Below are 26,858 nucleotides of genomic sequence, written 5' to 3'. Positions count from 1 at the left end.
GATGTTATCTTTAACCAAAAAGAAACACATTTTTGCTCTTTGGAGGAAAGAACAAAAACTGAAAAATAACATGAGTAGTGATTAGATGACAGACGTAGTCACAGATATGGGAACTAATAGCTAATTGAAGAAATAGAGCCCGTTATTTTGATTTTTTTTGGCACATTGTGTCATAATTAAGTTTCCATTGATTTTTTTAGAATACTCTAAGAAAAAAACAAATCGACTAAGGCCGTTTCCTCATGGTAATACAGTAACATCTAACTAGATTGTTTTGATTTGATTAGCTGGGAACCATCTTACTGCACTGGTATGTAAGTATAACCTCTAGAATCTTTTGCTGCTTTGGTAGTGGGAGATTCAAATGACAATTTTAAAGAAGTTAGAGGAGGAAGTTAGATACATGCTTGATGATGAAAACTTGGAACCACAGTCTTTGCTAGAACTAGTTCATGACATCGATCGGCTTGGCATTTCTTACAAATATAGAGGAACTATTAGAGAAGCCCTTGACAGATTGAAATCTCTGAAGGAAGCAACCACTGAAATAACTAAGGATCTTCATCTTTCAGCTCTCTATTTCAGGCTACTTAGGCAGCATGGCTACGAAGCTTACCCAGGTACCACTGTTGCCCTGGCCTCCGCCTCCCTCCCTCTAAATTTTAAAAAAATTGTGGTTTTTTACTTCGAGTAAATCTTTCATCTATCGTTAGTGTTAACTCATGTTACCCAGATGGTTCACCGTTTTGTCCAATCTCACTAATGACATTAGGTAACCATAAAAAATTTAGACTGTTGTAGTAGCTAAACTTTTTCTCAAAATTCATGGAACTAAATTTTGCTTGGCTCCAATGTTTAAAATTTTTTTGCTGCAGTGGTTTCTGTTTGATAGTAACTCTTCAGATTTTATATCATGATCTTTATGCACTTGGTTAAAATTTTTATTGAATATAGAAGCATAATGTTGTTCATTCTCCAGTAGAGCTATAGCACAATCTGCATGAAAAGTGTGAGAACATGATCCACACAATAATTAAGTAGTTTGATTATCTAGATTCCAGAAAGAAGATGCCATAAAGAATATTGTGGACATACATATGAGTAGATTTGTATCTCATCTTTTGCAAATAATGCTGATGATTACTGGGATTTGCAGATATCTTTGAGAGGTTCAGGGACCGGAGTGGAAACTTTGGAAACTTGGGTAGAAGCATGGTTTGAAGTCTCGGCCCCTACCGATACGATACCGTGACGAAACGATACCGAAATACTTGACTCACCGAGAAATCGGCCGAGTCGTCACCGCGACGGATTGACTCGGCCGAGTCACACCGAGTTACTCCGAGTTATCCCGAGTCAAGACGAGAAATCAGCCGAGTCACACCGCGACAGATTGACTTGGCCGTTTTTTTTGCTATTTTTTAATTATTTTTATTTAGCATACTTTTTTATATTATTAACAATTTTTAGAATATTAAATACTTTAAAATTTGCGTCTCACCGAGACCGCGACCGATATGCCGAGACCGATGTGGAACGTTTTGGGCCGCGACCGTGACCACGACCGCGACTTTGAACCATGGGTAGAAGCCTTGCCAAGGACGTTCGAGGCATGTTGAGCTTGTATGAAGCTTCACATCTTGCATACGAAGGAGACGAAACATTACAAGAAGCCAAATCATTCACCAGTTTACACCTCAAGAGTTTGAAGGAGTTGGTTGATTCAAACATGTCTGAAGAAATAAAGCATGCCTTGGAACTTCCATATCACCACAGAATGCGAAGGCTAGAAGCTAGGTGGAATATTGAAACATATGCCAAAAGAAATGGAAAAAATCAAATTCTGCTTGAATTGGCCAAGTGGTGGGTGTCAAACCACCAAAAATAAAATTTATATTAGACCTACTACCAAAACTGAATGAGTATAGTGGTGAGTAGGGTCGTCTCCTCAGGGAACAGGTAGGCAAATCACACAGGAAAATGGGGGGGGATTTTTAGCAGTAGTACCAACTAATTAAAAAGGAATAAAAACTGAAATTTAAAGTTGATTAAGATAGCAGGAACCAAACTACACAAATAACAATTAATTAAAACAACCTAGTCAAGGAATTAATCTTGGCACCGAAGCACACAACTGATCACAGATACAAGGGACAATTCATATACTCACGAATAAACTGGTTATAGTGGTCAAGCGACGCACCCAACCACCAATCTTTCCTTAATTTTATGGTAGTCAAGAGACGCTCATAAACTACCCTTGATAGAGCAGTTATTTGGCACATTTTGCATTGTCATCTTGTTCTAATTTTGGCTATTCATGGTGCTAAGAAAGGGAATTTCACTCATATTTGATATTTGTGTGAATTGTAGGTGGTTAGCATTAAAAATGATATCTTGAAGTGAATTTCCAGAAGACTTCTCATTTCAGGGCGTGGCCACGCCTTAAAAGGTGGACGAAACCGAAAGCCGGACTGCGGTCCACGTGAACCGCGAGAAGCATGGGATAAAAACTCCAAAAGGATAGCTTTTGTTAGATGAATTACTCCAGACGTCTCCTTTCTTTACTTTCTTTTGGGCGGCGGCTATAAAGAGAAAAGCAAGATTCAAAAAGTGGGAGGAGACCCTAGCTTTAGCTTCAGAAGTCAGACGCTTTTTATTTTATTCTTTTGCTCTCCGTCGGCCGCAATTAGATTAGTTTTGAGTTTTCTTTTTCTTCTCTTTCAGTCAGACGTATTTCTTCTTTCTTTTAGCTTTCGTCTTGTACGGCTTGACTCCTGAGTTGTTACTCTTGCTTAAGACAATTCGCGTTGATTTTCTGCTTTGTGATTGCGACCCCAATTCTTCGGCAAATAATCGAACGAACTCAATTAAATCACGCGGGATTGACACGATGAGGAGCGGCTAATCCCCCCCTCTACCCAAAGGTTGGCGCGAGGGCGCGGTCCATCACATCTGTGAGATCTAATCGAATCTTCATTATTTCTCTCAATTTATTGCTATTCGTGCGTTTCCTGAATTAATTGTTCATGGGTATTTTATTAATTGAATATCAACGGCCGGGTATTTGATTTAATTTAATAGTCTACTGCCCCGTTAATTAAATAGAATCCGTAATTGTTCATTTAGTTAACACCTCGTGGCAACCACCATAATTGGCTTTATGATGGGGAAACGTAAGATCTAGCTTAAATAAACCCTCTTAGCGTGTTTATTGGTTAGGGTTGGGTTCTTCTAGCTTTAATGCAATTGGGTAATTAAATTCCTACGGTCGTACCTAGGGTTGTTATCTGGTTAGAGAAGCAGTCAATGGTCGTACCTTGACTGTCGAAAAGGTAAGGAAGAATTGGTTGTCAGAGCTTATTGATAACTATAACCAACCTAGTGACAAATGGATGAAATATCTTTGCATCGATGATCAGTTGAATGGACCGTATCTGAAAAGTTGTACCTTTGGTTAGAGTCGTATTGGTTATTAATTACTTTCTATTTATTTCTATTAGTTGTTTTATTAGTTAGTTAATTAGTTATTCCATATTCTCCAGAAACCCCCCATACTTCGGACTCTAAAAGAAATAAGTTATCCCCAGTCCCTGTGGAATCGACCCTACTTGCCATTGTACGCAAAATTAGTATTTTTATAGACAAATCCGGTATATCGGATCAAGCAAACTCTTCGGGAACAGGGTGAATCAAGTAACCCATTGCACACCTAGGGTCCCTGCTCCAGTACTTGGATTTGTTTTATAATTATTTAATTGAGGTGGTAATTAGGACTTTTTAGTAATTATTATTGCACAGGTTCGGCACCTGTCAATTTTTGGCGCCGTTGCCGGGGACTGGTGCCTGATTAATTTGTTTCTTTTTGAGTTCATTTTTTTTATTTTTCTCTTATTTTTTTTTTGTATATATTTTATGGCTGCTAACATTCCGTATTTTGGTGATAGACTGGATTTTAATTTTACAAGGGGTTATGAGACTCATACTTTTTCTAATGATCAATGGGCTGTTGCAAATTGTGGAGCTTATTTTGCTTCGAATTTTTCACCCGACATATGCCCTGCATTTCAAGATGGTCGAAGTACTCCAATCGATACTTTTGGGAATTTTCCACCTCAATATCAAACGTGGCATGACCCTTATTCAAACGGGTATGAGCAAGGATGGTGGGATGATTCCACTTTTAATTATGAACAAAGGCCAATAGATTTTCAACAGCTAGAGTCTCAAGGACCGTCATCCATGTCAGGTATGTCTCTTGAAGAAATAGTTGAATTAATAGCTACTAACACATATCAAATTCAACAGGAGACACATCAATTTCAACAGGAGACACAAAGGTTAATTAAAGAGATGGAAGATGGAAGGCGTGAATTGGCATCTGCAATGAGCAAATTGATTTCTCCATTTTGTGAAGAATTGCCCTCAGCGACTATTATCGACCATGAGGAAGATGAGGGTATAATTATCCTGACAAATGACATGAAACTGCAAGAGTCTCATGATGAAGGATCTAAAGATGCAGTTGAAAAGAAAGTTGAAATGCAAGACATGAGACCCCAATATCAAATTGTTCAAATGATTGAATCTAGTGAACAATCTCCAAATGCGGTGACATCTCCTCCATTCCTTAATCAATATTTTTCTAACTCTTATTTTTCAATTCCTGTTGGTGAAATTAATTTTATTATACCAGAAGATTTTAAATTTCATGACAGGAATAAGTTAAGGGTTGCGATGGCAAAATATCTCGAACCAATAAGTGCTCGTGATGGAGGAGTGACTGAAGATTTAGTGTCATCACTTGTTTGTTTGCCGCCATCTACTAATCCATGGAAGACCGTAGCTCGTGGACTCAAGAATTACTCTATTTACGAGGGCTATCAGGATTACATAGAAGATGAAGCACTGAAACGAGCTACACGATTTTATCCTCCGTGAATAAACATGACGATGTCTAGCCAAAGACATTAAAGAAAGGCGCTACTTGGGAGGCAACCCAAGGATTCTTTTTTTTTAGTTTTCTTATATTTTTGGAATTTTTATTAAGTGTTAGTGTCATTTAGTGGATTGTTGTTTTGTGGCAGGAAGCTGGCAGTTGGACATGCTCACTCTAGTTGATTAGGCCTAAGGAATGAAGCTTTGGAATTGATGGTCAGAAGACTCTAGCTTCCAAGGCGTGCCCATGCCTTCCAACCCTTCCGAAAACGAAACTTCAGCCTTCTCCTTCCTGTTGGTGTTGCATCCATCGCCACCACTCCACGTTGTGCACGCAGCCGTCTCACCCTCCTCCGCCTTAGTGTCTCACTGCACCCTCTCGGTAGCCAGGAAAGTTTCTCTTCTTTCCTCCTATTACTTTATTTTGTCTTTTCTACATTGAGGACAATGTAGGTTTTAGGTGTGGGGGAGTGGCTTCCATTATTTCTTTTTGTTTTGTTACTCAAAAAAAAATGAAGAAAATGAAAAAAATGAAAAAAAAAAGAAAACATTGTAGTTAGTCGGCTTTTTGTTTATTTCTATGCTTGTTAATGCTGGAGCATGTTGCTGTGATAAATGACACAATCAAGGTGCGTAGGTATGTGGGTAAATATACTAGCTATGCATTTTGCTTCCCTTGGCAATGTCGTTGAATGTTGAATATGCAGGAATTGACCCATTCTTGTAACTTTTGGGGAGCTTTTGAGCCTTGCTTGAGCATATTATTCTTGTTTGCTCTATTTTGTTTGATTGAGTGGGTATCACTCATGGTATTGACATTCTAGAACTTGCTAGTTTATGCATGTCGAGGCCACATTTTTGTTGAATTGGATGCATTTGAAATGATAAGGGCATTTAGGATTTAACCCTCTTCAACTATCTAAAAAATCAAGCCCTCATCTTATCTCCCAATAGTGAACCAATTTGAGCTTTTGTCCTTCGTTTCTGGTTGATATCCGTGTTTGTTAACCTAAGACCTCTTTAAACTTTCTTGTTTACCCCTGTGTTGTCAAGGGATGCCTGAATTCCATCATTTGTGCAAAGCAAACAGAAATGGGGTTGCAAGTGCTGATAGATTAGGAGCTATATGATGCTATCCTTGTGTAAAGGAGGGGAAATTGGAAAAAGGCCACTGACCAGAGAACTTTGGGCTACAAGGCGTGCCCACGCCTTGCGAGCAGTATTCAAAAAAAAAAAAAAAAAAAAAAAAGAAAGAAAGAGAAAAAATTTTGGGGCACTTGTACAGGGTGTACAGCAAATGAAAATTGCCTTGTTAGTGAAACTCCTCCGATAAAGCACTGTGGTTATTGGTGAGTTTCGGACATTCTCTTGACACTTTCCCCCCTATCTATACCTTCTTAACCCGCCTTTCACCTGAGCCCCATTACAACCCTATTAAAGTCCCTTTGATTTATGTGTTTGGTTCACTTTTGAGTGGTGGAGATATGATAAATGTGCAATCCTATGGTAATGCCATTCTGTGATGTTGATTTGAGCGTTCCTAGTATTCATATATTTTCTTTGAATTACAACCTGTCCGGTGTGTTCTCATTTTGGCGACACTGTCAGGGATCAAAGGTGCTTGTGTTAGTATAGCTTATTGCATGACCTTTGCTCTTTCGGTTGCACTTCTGAGCTCGGAAATGCTTGAGGGCAAGCATTGTCTAGGTGTGGGGGGATTTGATAGACCAGTTATTTGGCACATTTTGCATTGTCATCTTGTTCTAATTTTGGCTATTCATGGTGCTAAGAAAGGGAATTTCACTCATATTTGATATTTGTGTGAATTGTAGGTGGTTAGCATTAAAAATGATATCTTGAAGTGAATTTCCAGAAGACTTCTCATTTCAGGGCGTGGCCACGCCTTAAAAGGTGGACGAAACCGAAAGCCGGACTGCGGTCCACGTGAACCGCGAGAAGCATGGGATAAAAACTCCAAAAGGATAGCTTTTGTTAGATGAATTACTCCAGACGTCTCCTTTCTTTACTTTCTTTTGGGCGGCGGCTATAAAGAGAAAAGCAAGATTCAAAAAGTGGGAGGAGACCCTAGCTTTAGCTTCAGAAGTCAGACGCTTTTTATTTTATTCTTTTGCTCTCCGTCGGCCGCAATTAGATTAGTTTTGAGTTTTCTTTTTCTTCTCTTTCAGTCAGACGTATTTCTTCTTTCTTTTAGCTTTCGTCTTGTACGGCTTGACTCCTGAGTTGTTACTCTTGCTTAAGACAATTCGCGTTGATTTTCTGCTTTGTGATTGCGACCCCAATTCTTCGGCAAATAATCGAACGAACTCAATTAAATCACGCGGGATTGACACGATGAGGAGCGGCTAATCCCCCCCTCTACCCAAAGGTTGGCGCGAGGGCGCGGTCCATCACATCTGTGAGATCTAATCGAATCTTCATTATTTCTCTCAATTTATTGCTATTCGTGCGTTTCCTGAATTAATTGTTCATGGGTATTTTATTAATTGAATATCAACGGCCGGGTATTTGATTTAATTTAATAGTCTACTGCCCCGTTAATTAAATAGAATCCGTAATTGTTCATTTAGTTAACACCTCGTGGCAACCACCATAATTGGCTTTATGATGGGGAAACGTAAGATCTAGCTTAAATAAACCCTCTTAGCGTGTTTATTGGTTAGGGTTGGGTTCTTCTAGCTTTAATGCAATTGGGTAATTAAATTCCTACGGTCGTACCTAGGGTTGTTATCTGGTTAGAGAAGCAGTCAATGGTCGTACCTTGACTGTCGAAAAGGTAAGGAAGAATTGGTTGTCAGAGCTTATTGATAACTATAACCAACCTAGTGACAAATGGATGAAATATCTTTGCATCGATGATCAGTTGAATGGACCGTATCTGAAAAGTTGTACCTTTGGTTAGAGTCGTATTGGTTATTAATTACTTTCTATTTATTTCTATTAGTTGTTTTATTAGTTAGTTAATTAGTTATTCCATATTCTCCAGAAACCCCCCATACTTCGGACTCTAAAAGAAATAAGTTATCCCCAGTCCCTGTGGAATCGACCCTACTTGCCATTGTACGCAAAATTAGTATTTTTATAGACAAATCCGGTATATCGGATCAAGCAAACTCTTCGGGAACAGGGTGAATCAAGTAACCCATTGCACACCTAGGGTCCCTGCTCCAGTACTTGGATTTGTTTTATAATTATTTAATTGAGGTGGTAATTAGGACTTTTTAGTAATTATTATTGCACAGGTTCGGCACCTGTCAACCCTCTTGTGATTAGACAACCCCAGGAATGCTCACAGGATTTAATGTAGCCACAGCATTAGGAATTAGAAAGACCCAATTCTAGATGACAAACACACATGCGGGTTTATTTAGGCTAGATTAATTATCCCCACGATCCAAATTAAACCGCTTGCGAGGCGGTGAAATTGTCTCGTTTGCCACTAATCAAGATACTTAAAGGCGACGCGCCAACATCCTAATTGGCTATCAATTATTTAGACAATCGAATAACAGGCCTAATTATCCAATAAATCTAAACAGTAATAACTCAGGGAAAAATAGAGAATAATCAAATACCCATGAACATATAAATCAAAAATAAAACAATTAAAACGATCTCACAGTTATGGTGCTCCAATCCTTGATTTATTCCTCAACTAGATAAAAGATTCAGCCTTGCCACATAACGACGAAGCAATTCATAGTTTTCATGAAGTTTTTGCTGAACCCAAGACGAAGTGAAAAACAATGCGGCCGCTAAGCGACTAACAATGATAAAGCAAAAGCCGAGAGAAGAAAAGTCCAAGACGAAGATGATCCCTAGTCTGTTGCTGTTTTCTTCTTTTATTCTTGCGCCGCCACCCACGTGCTTTCCCAAGTGGGATTTTTGTTGGAAAAGAATTCCCAAGTTCTTCTTCTTATTTCCCTTATTGAAGTGTTGCCAAAAAGTCCTCTTCCCATTCTATTTCCTAATCCCACGTAAGTTTTAAAGTATGGCTCCAAGGAAAGGCGGTGGCCCCAGGAATAGGACCCGCAATCCGGCTTTTTCATGCAACTCTGCATTGTCTAGCGTGGGCACGCCTTAGAAGCAAGAGTCTTCTGGATTTTGCCTCCCTTTTGTCACTTTCAACACTAATTGCCTGTAATTAACACAAATACTAATTATGAACAGAAATCCAATACTTTGCATACTAAACTGCCAAAATTAAGACCAAACACCCACAAATAAAGTGCATAATTATATTCCTATCAAATTCCCCCACACCAAGACAATGCTTGTCCTCAGGCATTTCAAACTTTAAATACACAACCCAGCGAGCAAACATTTTTGCAACAGTTGGATTCAAAACAATGGCTATTAATCAAAGCAACTATTGCCAATGTATGATTTAGATAACTGTCAAGTACTAATGACAAATTTTACGAGATAACTCTCCAACTAGCTTTTAAAACCAATGATTCTTTCAAATCCCGACTAACTAATCTAAGAATAGAAAATATCCAACCAACATTCTTTAATAACTGGTCTAACTATTAAGCAAAATCTCAACATAAAGACTCATGGATCCGCAGGCAATATAATTATTCACATACTTTCATGCTCGTCATTTTCCTTTTTCCTTTTTTTTTTCTTTTTCTTGAAGGAAGTGCTAAGTCTTGAGCCATTCAAGTCTTTTGACGCGAACTCCGACATCTCTCCAATGAAGGAGCCCGGTTACTCAACTTTAACCGCTTAAAGACCATATACTCATAGTTATCGCTGCTTTTTGACGCGAAAATCGACACTTTAGGTGAAGACCCCCGGTTACTAGTCAATGATAACCAGCGGAGTATAGCCGAATGTTATTCACAAATAAACACCCAAGTAAAATTAAAACCATGCAAGCCTGCTTCATTTCCTTAACATGGAGAACTAAGATTAATAGTTGAACCAGTTCACACAAAAATGTCAGAAAAATATTTACAATGCCTAGAAAAGTTAACCAAAAGAAATTGCAAGAGTCACAAAATCTCAAATATTTACCAGAGAGACATCCTAAAATGTTATCATATCATACTTAACATATTATCATCTAAAACCGTAACAATAGTTAAATTTGAAAATTTAGCCATTGCTTATCAGGGCTAACCATAAAAATCCAAAAGGCATGGTAAAGTTTTTTTTTTTATTTTTTTATTTTTTTGCAAAAGGGAAAGCAGTAAGAAGGAAAAGCTAGACTACTCCCCCCACACCTAAAGTCTACATTGTCCTCAATGTAAGAACGAAAAGTTGAAGTCAAGTGAAGAGAGCAAAAAACTTCCCTGAATGAATAAAAAACTGCAGCAAAACACCATGGTAGGGGAGGTGTCAGGGACTGGCAGCGTGGAGCCTCTGATGGTAGTGTGGTGTAGCGTTGCTTCAGATGGAAGCGGAAGTCTTCAATCCAAGCCTATGTCCCCAGAGTTTACTAGAGTTGCTGTAAGGCGTGACCACGCCTTATAAGGCAGAGTCTTCTGCCCAAGCATTTCTACGATGTTCAACAGCATCACTTATAGGGCGTGGGCATGCCTTGTAAATCCAAGTCTCCTGCCCAACACCAAAAACACTGGCAATGAAACAAAACAACCAAAAATCAACGAAAAATGAAAGAGGACTATAACAAAAAATGGAGGCCTTGGGTTGCCTCCCAAGAAGCGCCTTTCTTTAACGTCTTTGGCTAGACGACTCCTCAGTGAGCAATTAGGCATAGATATGATCTATCAAGTGTACCTCTTCCACAGTACCAATGTCTGAAACATGAACAAAAGGTTTTAAACGATGACCATTAACTGTAAAACTCTTATTAGTCTCTAAACTCTGGATTTCAACCACACCATTGGGAAAAACATTGGCTACCACATATGGTCCAATCCAACGAGATTTTAACTTACCTGGCATGAATTTCAACCGTGAATTGAACAAGAGTACCTTTTGTCCTGGAGAAAAGTGTTTCGCACGCAATAGGCGGTCATGAAACTGCTTGGTACGCTCTTTGTACAAACGTGCATTGTCATATGCTTCAAGACGAATTTCCTCCAACTCCTGGAGTTGGAGCTTTCTCTCTTTGCCATCTCTATCCGCATGCAAATTGCATTGCTTGACTGCCCAGAATGTACGATGCTCAATAGCCACAGGTAAATGACACATCTTACCAAACACCAACCTATATGGGGACATTCCAATGGGCGTTTTATACGTCGTTCGATATGCCCACAAAGCATCATCCAATCGCAAGCTCCAATCCTTACGGTTGGGGTTAACCGTTTTCTCCAATATGCTCTTGATCTCTCGATTGGAGACTTCAGCTTGCCCATTGGTCTGAGGATGATATGTTGTACTCACACGATGGTGCACTCCATATTTTCTCATGAGAGCTGCAATGGTGCGATTGCAGAAATGGGTACCTTGATCACTGATGATGGCTCTCGGCACCCCGAACCTACTAAAAATGTGAGATTTGAGAAATCCTACAACAACTTGAGAATCATTAGTCCGGGTAGCCTTTGCTTCTACCCATTTCGATACATAGTCAACTGCTAACAGAATATACAAAAATCCAAAAGAGTTAGGAAAAGGTCCCATAAAGTCCATACCCCAAACATCAAACACTTCACAAAATAACATAGGCACTTGAGGCATTTCATCCCTATGAGACAAACTTCCAAATTTTTGACATTTGTCACAACTTTTACAAAATGTATAAGCATCACGAAACAATGTTTCCCAATAAAAGCCACAATCAAGGATTTTTCTAGCAGTTCTCTTAGGTCCAAAATGGCCACCACATGCATAATTATGACAATGAGTAAGGATAGAAGGAGTTTCACTTTCAGGTACACATCTACGAATAATTTGATCAGAGCCTATTTTCCACAGATATGGCTCGTCCCAAATATAGTATCGAGAATCATGGACTATCTTATCTCTCTTACTCTTACTCATGCCAATAGGGAATTTATGACTGACCAAAAAGTTCACAATATCTGCATACCAAGGTTCCTTACCTTTGAGATAGAAAAGATGTTCATCAGGAAATACCTCAGATATGGGAACTGCTTCCTCTTCTCTTATCAACCTACTCAAATGGTCAGCTACTGAATTATCCACCCCTTTCCGATCCTTGATCTCCCAGTCAAATTCTTGCAGCAAGAGCACCCAACGAATGAGTCTTGGCTTGGACTCCCTTTTTGACAAGAGATACTTCAAAGCTGCATGATCAGAGTAAACCGTTACTTTTGACCCCAATAGATATGATCTAAATTTCTCAAAAGCGAAAACAATGGCTAGAAGCTCCTTCTCCGTGGTGGTGTAGTTGCATTGAGCTGGTGTCAATGTTTTTGATGCATAGTATATCACGTGACTACACTTCCCACTTCGCTGTCCAAGCACAACTCCTACGGCATACTGACTGGCGTCACACATGAGCTCAAAGGATAGCTCACTACAAGAAAATTGGTCATCAGTGACAACTTTTCTCTGTGACGAAAAAAAGTTGTCACAAAAGGGGATCCTTTATTGACGACTTTCTAACTCGTCACAAATCTCTAATGGGAGTCAACTCATTTGTGACAACTTAAAAAAATCGTCACTAGTAAATTCCCGCCAAGATTTAGCAAGAGCGCGGGAGTATTAGAACACACAATAGTGACGACATTAAGAACATCATCACTATTGTTTGGCCTATTTATGGACGACTTTTTGTTGTCGTCACTGATCACTAAAAAAAAAGTTATTAGTGACAACATTTTGTAGTGATGACAATAAGTCGTCACAAAAGGAGTTTCTTTAGTCGTGACTCCTAAAGTTGTCACAATTGCATCAAAAGCAACTAAATGTTTAGTGACGACCCGTTATTTTCGTCACAAACTACATTGCAAGAAATATGGTCATTAGTGACAACATTTTCTAGTGACGATAAAAGTCGTCACAAAACGTGGTTGTTTAGTGACGACAAGGAAAGTTGTCATAATTGCTCAAAACAACTAAGTTTTCAGTGACGACCTTGAAAAACGTTGTCACTAAAATGATTTATATAGTGACAACTTCTAATATCGTCACTGTCACTCTACCGATTTAGTGACAAGAATTAATCGTCACTGTTTAAAGTACTTATTTCTAAGTCACTTTCATTAATTCTACTGTGCCACCCTAACTTTTGCGATTTAGCCCCAAATGTTGTAAAAAATTCCATTAATTCCATTATGATACCTTAACTTTTACAATTTAGCCTCATATGTAGTACACCGATTTCTTTAATTTTATTATTACTCCCTAACTTTTGTAATTTAGCCCCATATGTAATTCACCAATTTCATTAATTCTACTATGGCACTCTAACTTTTGCAATTTAACCCCCATATGTAATACATCAATTTTATTATTTCTATTATGGCACCCTAGCTTTTACAATTTAGCCCCTATTTTTTTATTAGGAAATTGCGAATGGTATCTTGATAAACATAAATATTTTATAATTTTCTCAAACTTAAGTAATAATTTGTTATAAACTCTAAAGATATATCTTTCATTACAATAGTTATAAGGCAGGTAGGTCTTTTTATCAATGGAATAAGAAATTTATGCTAGATTTATCCTTTGTACTACATGCCAAGTAGTATTAGCAAAGGAATAACAAAGTACTACAAAGTAATTAACAAAATAGCCTTCAGGGAGTGTAGTTTATGGGCAAATGAGCATTATCTATTCAAAGTACCAACTTTTTATGGGCATTTTACTCTCAAACATATAATTTATGATAAATTTATAAATGTTTGTAAGTAAAATTCAAAAAGTGTTACACTGATTTCTTACAAAACGAAAACTGGCAGGTTATCTTTTCAACATAAATTAAATTTTTTTAAAAAAAGAAATGCCCCATAAAGTACCAACTCTTTGTGAGTTTCCTCCATTACATGAACAAATATTCTACTCTTTATGGGCATTTCACTCTGAATCATTTAATTTATATTAAATACATAAATGTTTGTAAGTAAAATTCAAAAAATGTTGCACTAATATTTTTATGAAAAGGAAACTGGTAGGTTTTGTATTTAACATAAATTAAATATGTGAAAGCAAAAAAAAAGAAATTACCCATAAATCGATGTCTTGCAAATCTATACTAGTAAAATAGTTTCAAACAAAATTAAACATTAAAATAAACTGTAATTTATACACATTAAAATATCTGTAATTTATACACATTTTGCAACTACTACTTGTGTTTTCTCTGTAATGAATTTTTTAACTATTGAGAACTTAAGTTTTGTCTTGTAAATCTATACTAGTACAATAGTTTTAAACAAAATTAAACATTAAAATAAATGTTTGAAAAAGAACAAAAGTACATTTATCACTTGCAGTAATGTAACAAAATTTTCTCAACCATTATCAATATTTTCACAAAAGTATTAAAAACTAGCAATTGACAATATTAAAAACTAGCAATTTAATTAGTGACTACTTTTCTTGTCATTATAATCTTGAATAAATTAGTGATAACATTATGTCATCACTAAATTTTCTTTGATTTTGACTTAACAATAATGTCTTATTAATAGCGTTTGATTATTTTTAATGAAAGTCTGTGTTTAATCTATGCTTCAAACCAAATTAAAAATAAAAAAAAACATGATGATTGGTCTCAAATGTTAGGAAAATGATTATTTTTATTGAAACTATGTTATAACCATATAATTTGAGTTTAATTATTTTCAATTACATAATGTTCTTTAGTGCTGCAATTATAAGAAATTAGTGTAAAATATTAGCAAATTATAAAAGTACATTTTCAATTATATGAAATTAACAAATTTTGCCACCTATGTTGATGAAAATTTTTATTTTTTGCTAAAAAATAAAGAATAATACTATAGCATTAAAATCTATGGTTCAAACCATATTACAAATCCAGAAAAAAAACATGATTTTTTGTATCAAATGGAGGGAAAATGAGTGAAGTCAAAATTTTGATCAAATCATAGTGAAAGTGCCGCGCAACAAAAACAATATCCAAAGCAAAGCAAAGACCAAAGCAGCGGAACACATTCTGAAAACAAAAGCAACGGAACACTTGGTCTGAGTTAAAGCAACGGAACACTTGAGCAACACAAACAAACAGAGGGAAAAGCTTTTGGGCAAGAAAAAGGAAAAGCCGAGCGGAGGAGTTGCAATTTGCTGTCAGCTCCGAAAATTTCCACCATCACCGGCAAACATTCACCCAGAAGGAGTATGGTAATTCCAACCTTAAAATTATTCTCTGGTGAATCAGTTTTCTTGCAATTTTCCAGTGATTATTCATAATTGTTTGGCCGTATATGTTTTATGGGGTTGATTGGACTGAATTTTTGTTTCGGACAATTTTTGGGGGCCACTTCTAGCTTTAATTGAACAAAGAATCGTAGAAATTCTTTATGCCCCAACCTGTTTGACAAAATGCTCAACTGAGAGTACAACTTCAAAAGACAAATTGATTTCCGTTTTTGCATAACATTCGGCCAGTCCACGTTTGTCAAAGTAGTTCATTTTCATGAAAGAGATGAGAGTTCTTGTTGAAAGATTCGGATGGTTTTGTTTGGCATCCGTTTGTTTAGCATCTGTTCTGTTTCCCTTTTGCGTGATGTTCCTTTGGTATGAAAGCAAATTAGTAATATGAAATTGATTGAGAGGAGACTCGTATGAGGGTAAATTTTGGTTGGAATTTGGAGGTGAACTTTCTGATGTACTATGGCAGCAAGCATTTAGACCATTCGGAGAGGATGATTATTTGTCCAAATTGCCAAAATTTTTGCTGCTTTTGTTCTTGTGTTGCATCCTTAAGATGGGTCTCCCGTGGTTTTATTTGTTGCAACTCTCTTGTTAATTGCTTGTAACTTGCTGAACATACGTGTTTTTGTGGTTCGATTGGATTGAGATATTCATTTTTCTGAATAACTTCTGGGTGCTGATTTACATCAATTGAGTGAGAAGTTGCTGAAATTTTGATGCCCAGCCGATGTTCGATGAAATGCCCGACTGAGAGTTGGGTTAGTCTTGGTGCTTTTAGGTCATACACGTTGTCTCATGAACCTCTCCTTCATGGCTGTTTTTTTCCTTTGGTTGGGTAGTTTTGTGTCTTAAAAATCTGTTTCTCTTGATAAAACTGGGGTAACTCCATTGATATTCTTAAGACTAGAGGGCTGCATTTTCTATTCGTCAAGGGGGCATGCTGTCATTGTTTTTCTTTCTTTCATTGCTTGTATTCCCCCTTGCTTAGCACATTCCTGTCTAGGCAGTCTTATGGGCTGATATAGGGTAGTTTATTTTATCCCTTTGATGTTAGTTCTTGGTTGTTCATGCTAAAAATCTACAGGGTAGTCTTGCTGTTTTGATCTTGATGTCTTGTATTTGAAAAAGTAATTTGATAAACTGCAAAGTTTTGCGGCAAGGAAAACCTGGTAGAAGTAAAGTGCAGCAGTTTTCATTTTTCGGTCGCTGAAATTTTAACAGAAATTAGTTGCAAAAACTTCTTGTCTTCTTTTGTTGCATGAAACTTGCATGAGAGTCTTCCAGGAATCTCATTGTTACTAGGTTTTAGCCATGTTTAATTGGAAATGGATCAAAGTGCTGCATGAATCTTGTTTGCCGAAAGTTCCATGGGGTTGCAAAAGCTCCTGAGTGAAAATTGCAGCAGAGATGTTAGCTGGAAATTGCAGAAGCATAAGCTTCGTAACTTTGCATGAACTTGCAAGAAAAACTTTCAAGAATTGCACTTCGGCCCCCCAAGTCTCCCCTTGTTTCGCTATGGCCCAAAATTAATTAATTTGACCCCCTCAAATTTCTTTAATTTTTGCAATCAAGTCACTACTTATTTTAATTCTTACATGGTTTGTTCACCTTCCTTTAAATGCCTTAGATTGATACAAGCTGAGAGTAGACAGATTGCTGAAAAATCTTCAGGCAATGGAATGACATCACAAGAAGCTGCTGGGATGCAAACTGATGGAACTCCTACTTCACAGCATGTTGGATCTAATCAAACTATTGGTTGTCAAAGCAATGAAACTGAAAGTATGCAAGACCTTGAGTCAAACGGTTCAGGTATGTCAGTTTTACGTGTAATTCTACTCTAATTAACTAATTACTGCCAGGGCTGCTATTGTTAGCACTTATGGTCTTGTTTACTTTGTATCTACTAGACCAAGTGATGTTAAAAAGAAAAAGAGGATATACGCGTAATATTGCACTATCAAATGAAAAGAAAGCTGGAAAAAATGTGAACATTACTGTTTCTGAAATAAGTGGAAGACTAGTTAGAGAAGGTGCTCAGCGATACATTTCAGAGGCAAGCTGCGTTATTTGAAAGTATGGCAAGTGGAAAGCACCTAAATAGGGCAAGCTTCCTAAAGATGATAGAGATCAACTGCTAAGAATTACTAATGTAAGAATCTGCTATCATAGTTGGAGAAGGTGATCTGTAGTTTTTGGTAACTTGTGGTCACTGTGGACTGTTTTTTGGTAATAGCTGGTAATAGCATTTTTTGGGGCTGATATTATGCATCATTGTGGACTATTTTTTGTTATAGTTGTGTAGTTTATGGTTATGGTTATGGCTGATCTGTAGTTTTTGGTAACTTGTGGTCACTGTGGACTATTTTTTGGTAATAGCTGGTAATAGCATTTTTTGGGGCTGATGTTATGCATCATTGTGGACCGTTTTTTGTTATGGTTGTGTAGTTTATGGTTATGGTTATAGCTGATATGTAGTTTTTGGTAACTTGTAGTCATTGTGGACTATTTTTTGGTAATAGCTGGTGATAACATTTTTTGGGGCTGATGTTATCCATCATTGTGGACTATTTTTTGTTATGGTTGTGTAGTTTATGGTTATAGTTATGGGGCTGATGGTTGTGTAATAACATTTTTTGGGGCTGATGTTATGCATCATTGTTATCTGAACTTATTCTTTGGGAAATATCTAGGTATCATGTATATAGTGCTGTTAGTTTATCAATAGAGGTAAAAATCTGATTGTTCATCTGCAATAGTATATTATTTTCAAGTACAAGCGACAGACCATGCATGGATAGCAATCTTCTTTTTGCCTATGTAGTGACTTGAAAGAAATGAATATAATGCAAAGGGGGCGTTTGTGAACTTTGATTGGTTTCACCTGTTTAGATGGTCTTCACTTTGACATTGTGAGGCAAATGGCTCATTCTCTTTGCACAGTTTAATCCTACAGAGGCATCGTTTCCTTCATGATTTTTGAAGCATAAACTCCTAAAATCAAAGAGGGCTAGTACCTCCTGTATTCACACCTCGTACAATAAGTTGCTTTCTGTGTTTTAATATATAAACAACCAAAAGCATAAAGATTAAACAATAATTACTGTGGGAGTCCAATTTAATTGTTCAATAAGTTGAGCTATTTAAAGAAGAAGAAAGAAAATAAAAAAAAACTGTTTTAGAGAGCTCTTTAGTTGAGCTTATGCAGTGTTGTATTTGTATAGATTGGACTGTGATTTCTAACTTCTTGCTGGTGTTGTAATATGTGGGCCCAAATTATATGAGGTTCTTAATGAATTGTAATTTTTGTCTTAATAATCTAAGTCTCATTACTTGTTCTTTATTATTGTACTCCTTTCCTTACCTACTTCTTTTACTCTTTTATGACAGATAAATGCTATTCATACTAGCTTTTGGAAGATATCTATGGTTATGGTTGAAGAATGTTGAAGACAAAATTGCCTTTTGCTCATGGAATGGTTCATTTAGATGTTCTTCAATTTCTTAAACTGTGATTGCTGTTGTAAATGTACCATATATACAAGTGATATTTTGGACAAATGTTATTTTTGTAGGCATTAGTTGGGTAATGTACACTTGAATTTGGCATTTGAGAATGCTATATTATTACCATGTAATCTAATGCAAATACTTTTGGTTATCAATCGTTCATGTTTATTTGTATGATTTGTTTAAAATCAATGATTTAGCAATGATTACAGGCCAAATTATGATTATTAAGCTATTGAGAAATTATCTAATGACAAAACAAAGTTGTCACAAAATAGAAAATAAAAACTCCTTGTCACAACAGAGATTGTCACTAAATCTAAGCTACATTTGTGACGACAATTGTTGTGAGTAAAATAGTTATATACAATGGCTTTCGGTGCTTTTTAGTGACGACTTTAAGTAGAGCATTTTTGACAAAAGATCAAGTCGTCAATAAAACACTTCCGGATTTTCGTCACTAATGACAACTATTTAGTGACGACATTTGAAGTCATCACTAAATAGTTGTCATTAGTGACGACAATCTGGAAGTGTTTTATTGACGACTTGATATTTTGTCAAAAATGATCTACTTAAAGTCGTCACTAATGACAACTATTTAGTGACGACATTTTAGGTAGTCACTGTTTACTTTTACCGACGGGGATTTAGTGACGACTTTGTGACGATCAAAAAGTCGTCAATAAAAGATATTTGTGACGATATTTGTATGTTCTGTGATGACTTTGTGTTGTCACTGATGAGCAATTTTCTTGTAGTGGCTTCCAGTCTGGGGGTTGGATGATGGGTGCCGTGGTCAACATACCCTTGAGTGTGTCAAAGGACAATTTGCAATCATCTTCAAAGTTGAATGGCACCTCCTTTTGAAGCAGGCGAGACAATGGTTGAGCAATTTTTGAAAAATCTTTTATGAAACGCCTGTAAAAACCTGCATGGCCTAGAAAACTACGAATATCCTTGACATTAGTAGGGTAAGGTAGACTAGTGATCAAATCAATTTTAGCCTTATCTACCTCAATACCCCTTGATGAAACAACATGGCCCAAAACTATGCCTTCCTTAACCATGAAATGACATTTTTCATAATTAAGAACCAAGTTTGTTTTAATGCATCTTTTCAAAACCTTTGTTAAATGGTCTAGGCACTGATCAAAAGAATCACCGTATACTGTAAAATCATCCATGAAAATTTCAATGCAATTATCAATCATATCAGAGAAAATACTCATCATGCATCTTTGAAATGTTCCAGGAGCATTACACAAACCAAAAGGCATACGGCGATATGCAAAAGTTCCAAAAGGGCAGGTAAAAGTAGTTTTATGTTGGTCCTCTTGAGCAACAATAATTTGATAATATCCAGAGTAACCATCTAAAAAGCAAAAGAAACACTTACCTGCCAACCTCTCAAGCATTTCATCAATAAATGGGAGTGGAAAATGGTCTTTCCGAGTTGCGGCATTTAACTTCCTAAAGTCAATGCACATTCTCCACCCATTTTGCAATCTCATTGGCACTAACTCATTCTTTTCATTTTTCACCAACGTGATTCCAGTTTTCTTGGGAACAACATGGACTGGACTCACCCACTGGCTGTCAAAAATAGGAAAAATAATTCCTAATTCTAAGAGCTTGAGAATCTCCTTCATCACCACCTCCTTCATTGCAGGATTGAGCTTGCGTTGATACTCTCTCACGGGTTTTACGTCCGACTCCAAAAGGATGTGATGCATGCAAATGGATGGATTGATGCCTTTGATGTCTGCTAACGTCCATCCAATTGCTGGTTTAAATTCCCGTAAGACCCGTAGAAGCCTCTCTTCTTGCAACGCAGTTAAATCATTGGCAATGATTACAGGCAAAGTCTTGTTATCTCCCAAGTAAGCATATTTCAAATGCTGGGGCAGTTCCTTCAATTCCACATTAGGTGCCTGTTGAACAGAAGGTAGAATCCTTTCATTAGAAGTGGGTAATGGTAGAAAAGAATTTTCAAACCTGCCTGGAAGCGGATGTAGTGAATGTAAGGACATGATAGCTTCTTTGACTTCCTCCTCCTCCATGTCGTCCACTTCCAAATTGGTCTTGCCTTGTTGCAAGACAAAGTCCAACTTGTCCCCCATGAAATTCTGTTCAAAATTCTCTTGCACAATAGTGTTAGTCATGCCAACAAAATTTACAGACTCAGTATCCTCAGGATGCTTCATTGCATCAAAAATATTAAAAGTGACCTTCTCTCCATCAAATTCCACAGATAAAGTCCCTTCATGTACATCTATTTTAGTCCTTGCTGTACTCATGAAGGGTCTACCCAAAAGAATCACTGCTGAATCAGTAGAGTATGCATCATTCATATCAACAATGTAAAAATCCACAGGAAAAATGAATTCATTGACCTTTACTAGAACATCTTCAACTAGGCCCTCAGGGTAGACATTCGACCTGTCAGCTAGTTGAATGATTACCCTAGTTTCTTTGAGGGGTCCTAAATTCAAAACTTTAAAAATTGAGAGAGGCATGACATTTATTGAAGCACCTAAGTCAAGCATGCTTTTTTCAATTCTTTGATTGCCAATTATGCATGGTATAGTAAACATACCTGGATCCTTGCATTTCTGGGGCAACTTCCTTTGAAACATCGCTGAGACATTCTCCCCCACCTTCACCTTGTCATCCAGACTCCACTTATTGCGGTTAGTGCATAAGCCCTTCAAAAATTTAGCATATTTGGGCAATTGCCTAATAGCATCCAATAAAGGAATATTGATCTCCACTTTCCTGAAGGTGTCCAAAATCTCTTGCTCAGATTCTTTCTTTTTGGCTCTTGTAAACCTGCCAGGAAAAGGAGGAATGTCAACTTTCTTTGAGACTTCAGAGGATTGTTTCTCATCTTCCTCTTCCCCCTTCCTGGGCACTTCTTCTTCTTTGGCGTGGGCACGCCTAGGAGACTGTACCTCCTTGCCACTCCGTAATTGCATTGCACTGGCATTCTCCTTGGGATTAGGAATTACTTGAGATGGTAACTTTCCTCTATTGCTATTTTCCAGGTTGCTCATGGAAGTTGCCAATTGAGACATCTGTACTTCCAAATTCCTAATGCTAGCACGAGTCTCTTGTTGAAATCTGTGAGACTCCTGTTGAGATCTTTGAGCCTCTTGCTGTAATTGACTCGTGCTTTGGGCCAGTGACTTCACTATATCTTCAAGAGACATGTTTGAATTGGAAGTGGATGGTTGTTGCACTGGTGGCCGTGGCTGGAAATATTGTTGAAAGCCAGGGGGTTTTGAAGCATAGCTAAAGTTAGGATGATTTCGCCACCCTGGATTGTAAGTGGGTGCAAAAGGATCATTCCTTCGTGGAGGTGGTCCAGAAAAATCTCCCACTATGTTGGCTTGTTCAGGTGAATCCTCCTGGAGAGTTGGACACATGTCAGTCATGTGTCCCGGAGTAGCACAGATACCACAAGTCTTCACAGATTGTAATTGCCCCCTTGCCATTTGACGTACCAGAGAGGTAAGCTCAGATAGTTTACCCTCTAAGTCAGAGTGATTCACTTCATTGACCCTTCTTATTGCTCCCTCAGCTCTCACTCCAAATTGTTGGGAATTTTTAGCCATGGTGGAGATCAATAACGTGGCTTCGTCTGTGGTCTTGTTAACCAGAGCACCGCCACTGGCTGCATCTAACATGCTCCTATCCATGGGTGATAATCCCTCGTAGAAATATTGTATTAAGAGCTGATCAGGGATTTGATGATGCGGGCAGCTGGCACACAGTTGTTTAAAGCGCTCCCAGTACTCATATAGAACTTCCCCATTTGCCTGCCTAACTCCACATATTTCTTTCCTTATATTGGCGGCTCTAGAGGCAGGGAAAAATTTCTCGAGGAATCTTCTCTTCAATTCTTCCCACGTAGTGATGGATCCAGATGGCAGGTAAAATAACCAATCTTTAGCCTTATCCGCCAAAGAGAAAGGGAAGGCTCTCAACTTGATGTGGTCCTCAGTGACTCCTTGAGGTTTCATTGTGGAGCACACCACATGAAATTCCTTCAAGTGTTTATGTGGGTCTTCACCTGCAATACCACGAAAAGTAGGAAGTAAGTGAATAAGACCAGATTTAAGCTCCAATGCCTCTTCCGTGTTAGGAAATGTAATGCATAATGGCTGATGGTTCACGTTAGGAGTTGCCAACTCCCTCAAAGTTCTTGGGGCTGCCATTGCTACTCGGGGAATATGCACTTCTTCTTTTTCAGATTCACTAGATGAATCACTGGAAACAAACTCTTGCTTAGATTCTGAAGGTGACGTTGAATCTTGTTGCTTACGCAACTTTGCCTCCTTGGTCAACCTTCTTGCAGTCTTCTCAATCTCTGGATCAAATTCTAATTCTCCTGTACGAGAAGATCGAGGCATAAAATAAATAAAAATAAAAATAGAAATAAAAACTAAAGCCTGTGCAATAAGTCACTTAATACACCAGTTCCCCGGCAACGGGGCCAAAATTTGGTGGGTGTCAAACCACCAAAAATAAAATTTATATTAGACCTACTACCAAAACTGAATGAGTATAGTGGTGAGTAGGGTCGTCTCCTCAGGGAACAGGTAGGCAAATCACACAGGAAAATGGGGGGGGGGATTTTTAGCAGTAGTACCAACTAATTAAAAATGAATAAAAACTGAAATTTAAAGTTGATTAAGATAGCAGGAACCAAACTACACAAATAACAATTAATTAAAACAACCTAGTCAAGGAATTAATCTTGGCACCGAAGCACACAACTGATCACAGATACAAGGGACAATTCATATACTCACGAATAAACTGGTTATAGTGGTCAAGCGACGCACCCAACCACCAATCTTTCCTTAATTTTATGGTAGTCAAGAGACGCTCATAAACTACCCTCTTGTGATTAGACAACCCCAGGAATGCTCACAGGATTTAATGTAGCCACAGCATTAGGAATTAGAAAGACCCAATTCTAGATGACAAACACACATGCGGGTTTATTTAGGCTAGATTAATTATCCCCACGATCCAAATTAAACCGCTTGCGAGGCGGTGAAATTGTCTCGTTTGCCACTAATCAAGATACTTAAAGGCGACGCGCCAACATCCTAATTGGCTATCAATTATTTAGACAATCGAATAACAGGCCTAATTATCCAATAAATCTAAACAGTAATAACTCAGGGAAAAATAGAGAATAATCAAATACCCATGAACATATAAATCAAAAATAAAACAATTAAAACGATCTCACAGTTATGGTGCTCCAATCCTTGATTTATTCCTCAACTAGATAAAAGATTCAGCCTTGCCACATAACGACGAAGCAATTCATAGTTCTCATGAAGTTTTTGCTGAACCCAAGACGAAGTGAAAAACAATGCGGCCGCTAAGCCACTCACAATGATAAAGCAAAAGCCGAGAGAAGAAAAATCCAAGACCAAGTGCGAAAACGAAAAGGTCTCCCGACGTCTGACGGCTAGGGAACAAAAATAAGAAAACTAGAGCTAATCTCCCCAAATCACAAAACGTCAATCCCCTTTTCTTTTGGTCTTTTTCGCCTTTTGTAGCCGCCAGTCGTCTTCAAAGGGTTAGGAGGCCCACAACTTTTGTTTCAAGGTTCCAATCCAGTGCTTCGGGTTCACGTGGACCATGGTCCGTCTTTCGGTTTCGTCCACCTTCTAAGGCGTGGCCACGCCTTAGAGGCAAGAGTCTTCTGGATTTTGTCTCCCTTTCGTCACTTTCAACACTAATTGCCTGTAATTAACACAAATACTAATTATGAGCAGAAATCCAATACTTTGTATACTAAACTGCCAAAATTAAGACCAAATAACCACAAATAAAATGCATAATTATATCCCTATCACCAAGCTTGATTTCAACATGGTTCAGTCTGTGCTGCAAGGAGATCTCCAAGACGTGTTGAGGTAAGATGAAGAAAGACATAATCAAAATGGAACTGATTTATCAGAATGATCCAACTTTGAAGTCTAAATATGTCTTTTCATAGTATTTGGGATTTGCTATATAATTGATTGATGTCACATTTCTTAGGTGGTGGAAAGCTGTAGGCTTGGCAGATAAATTGAGCTTTGCCAGAGACAGGCTGATGGAAAGTTTCTTTTGGACAGTTGGAATGGCGTTTGAACCTCAATATAGTAAATGTCGAAGAGGCCTAACCAAAGCACTTGCACTCATCACTGTCCTTGATGATATTTATGATGTTTACGGTTCTCTACATGAACTCGAGCAACTCACAGAAGCTGTTGTGAGGTTTGTTTTCTCTGTGATTGCTTTTCTCCCTATCTGTGAATTGGATGTAATACTTATTCTTCTAATCCCGATGTTGCTGTTTCAGATGGGATCTTGATGCTGTAAAAGATCTTCCTGACTACTTGAAGTTATTCTTCCTTGCTGTTTACAACACTGTCAATGAGTTGGCTTACGACACTCTTCGGGAACAAGGAGAGGTGGTCATCCCTCACCTCACCAAAGCAGTAAGTAAAGATTCAGCTTTAATTCACTCTATTGTGTATGTAACTGATCTGAATTGAGCAAAGAACGATAATAAAAGTCTGTTTAATTTATTGAAAACATGAAGATTGTACTCCAACTTGATCATCATTCTCAAGCTCAATAACACTCGAGTAACTAATATATAATGGTAAAATTTTTACTTACCGAGCCAAGTGCAAGTTGAGTTAGACAAGTTAACGAAGATAACAATATGTTTGTTTAGCCTAGTTCATTTTATTAACTTGATTCATTCTCTCCTGTTGCACTATGAATGTGTATGATTTAAAGCTTGATTAGTCATATAATGTAATTAATCTCTGTTCTGCTTTTCAGTGGGCAGATCTATGCAAATCATTCTTACAGGAAGCTAAATGGAATCATGAAAAAGTCACTCCAACCTTCGACGAATACATCCAAAACGCATGGATTTCATCTTCTGGAGCTGTTCTGTTAGTTCACTCGTACTTCTTAGTCACTGAGAAGATCTCAAAGGAAGCCATACATTGCTTGGATAATCATCATGGCATCTTGCAATTTTGCGCCTTTACAATGATTTTAGTACCTTATCGGTACGCAACTAAGGCATTTACTCGAATGAGTTCTATAGCATTTCCATTTATTCTATTGGATCAAGTGTGTTAAAAATGCAACTACATTGATGAACATAGGAATTAGGACACAAATATTGCAGTTGTCGCGAGTTCTTATACATTAAGTGCAACAACACTAGAAAACACAATCTTGATATGTCTGCAGGCTGAGATAGAGAGAGGTGAAGTTACAAATGCACTCACGTGTTACATGCATGAAACTGGCCAGTCTGAGGAACTTGCTGGAGAGCACATAAGCCAAATGATTGAGGAATGCTGGATGAAGATGAACAAAGAATTGATATCTCCATCACCTTTTGAAGAAAACTTCACTGAAATTGCTGTTGACCTTGCTCGGATTGCTCTCTGCCAGTACCAGTATGGAGATGCTCATAGTTCTCCAGGCGTTATAGCGAGAAACCGCATCTTTTCAGTGGTCCTAGAACCCATCCAGTTGTTGGAGACAGCACAAAATACTACCACGGAACGGAAAAGTTTACTTGCCTCGTCCTAAAGATGAAAAACTTTGCCCGTTTGAATTGCTATTTTCTGAAATATTTGTAAGAAAATGTTCTGTAACAATTTAATATATGTAAAATAAAAAGATACTTAAAAATTATGTGTTCATGAAAAATATAAAAAAAATTTTGAGAAAAAATGACAATACAAATAAGGCCGTGTGATCATGATGATCTAAGGGGTAACTAAGTACAAGACACCTCATACTTGTCCTTTAGCTCAAAAGTTCTACATGATAAATTATGGAAGATTAATCACGAAGGCTGCAAGTAAAATAGCAAGCCATTTCTGTATAACCTTATAATAGTATCGCTCAAAAAAAAAAACAAAAAAAGATTGAAATTCTAGGAAATAAATTTATGTTAATTTTATTACTTGTGATAGGATGAAATTTTTCATTAATACTACAAGTTATTCAGAATGGCGTAAATTTCATGTCTAAAATTATTTGTTGGAAAAACACGAAGA

The 26,858-nt window shown here is 37.5% G+C and overlaps 1 protein-coding gene across 1 annotated transcript; it reads left to right on the top strand.

Moving 5' to 3' along the window:
• Positions 1–1,579: 1,579 nt before the first annotated feature.
• Positions 1,580–26,385, top strand: LOC113771701 (tricyclene synthase EBOS, chloroplastic-like). Its single transcript, XM_027316270.1, has 6 exons — positions 1,580–1,867; positions 24,637–24,692; positions 24,820–25,038; positions 25,124–25,262; positions 25,615–25,914; positions 26,038–26,385. The coding sequence occupies exons 1-6, from the start codon at positions 1,580–1,582 to the stop codon at positions 26,383–26,385; spliced, it is 1,350 nt and encodes a 449-aa protein (XP_027172071.1).
• The last annotated feature ends 473 nt before the right edge of the window (positions 26,386–26,858 follow it).

This window comes from Coffea eugenioides, chromosome 5 (assembly GCF_003713205.1).
Source record: "Coffea eugenioides isolate CCC68of chromosome 5, Ceug_1.0, whole genome shotgun sequence".
NCBI classification, from domain to species: domain Eukaryota; kingdom Viridiplantae; phylum Streptophyta; class Magnoliopsida; order Gentianales; family Rubiaceae; genus Coffea; species Coffea eugenioides.
The sequence above is the reverse complement of the archived record's forward strand: the minus strand, read 5'-3'. Positions and strand labels throughout refer to the sequence as shown.

Excerpts from the sequence above, each read along its gene's own strand:
- LOC113771701 (XM_027316270.1), top strand. The coding sequence starts at position 1,580 with ATGGGTAGAAGCCTTGCCAAGGACGTTCGAGGCATGTTGAGCTTGTAT. Across the intron at positions 1,868-24,636 it reads TTGAATTGGCCAAGTGGTGG|CTTGATTTCAACATGGTTCA; the intron begins GTGTCAAACCAC and ends CCTATCACCAAG. Across the intron at positions 25,039-25,123 it reads CTCACAGAAGCTGTTGTGAG|ATGGGATCTTGATGCTGTAA; the intron begins GTTTGTTTTCTC and ends TTGCTGTTTCAG.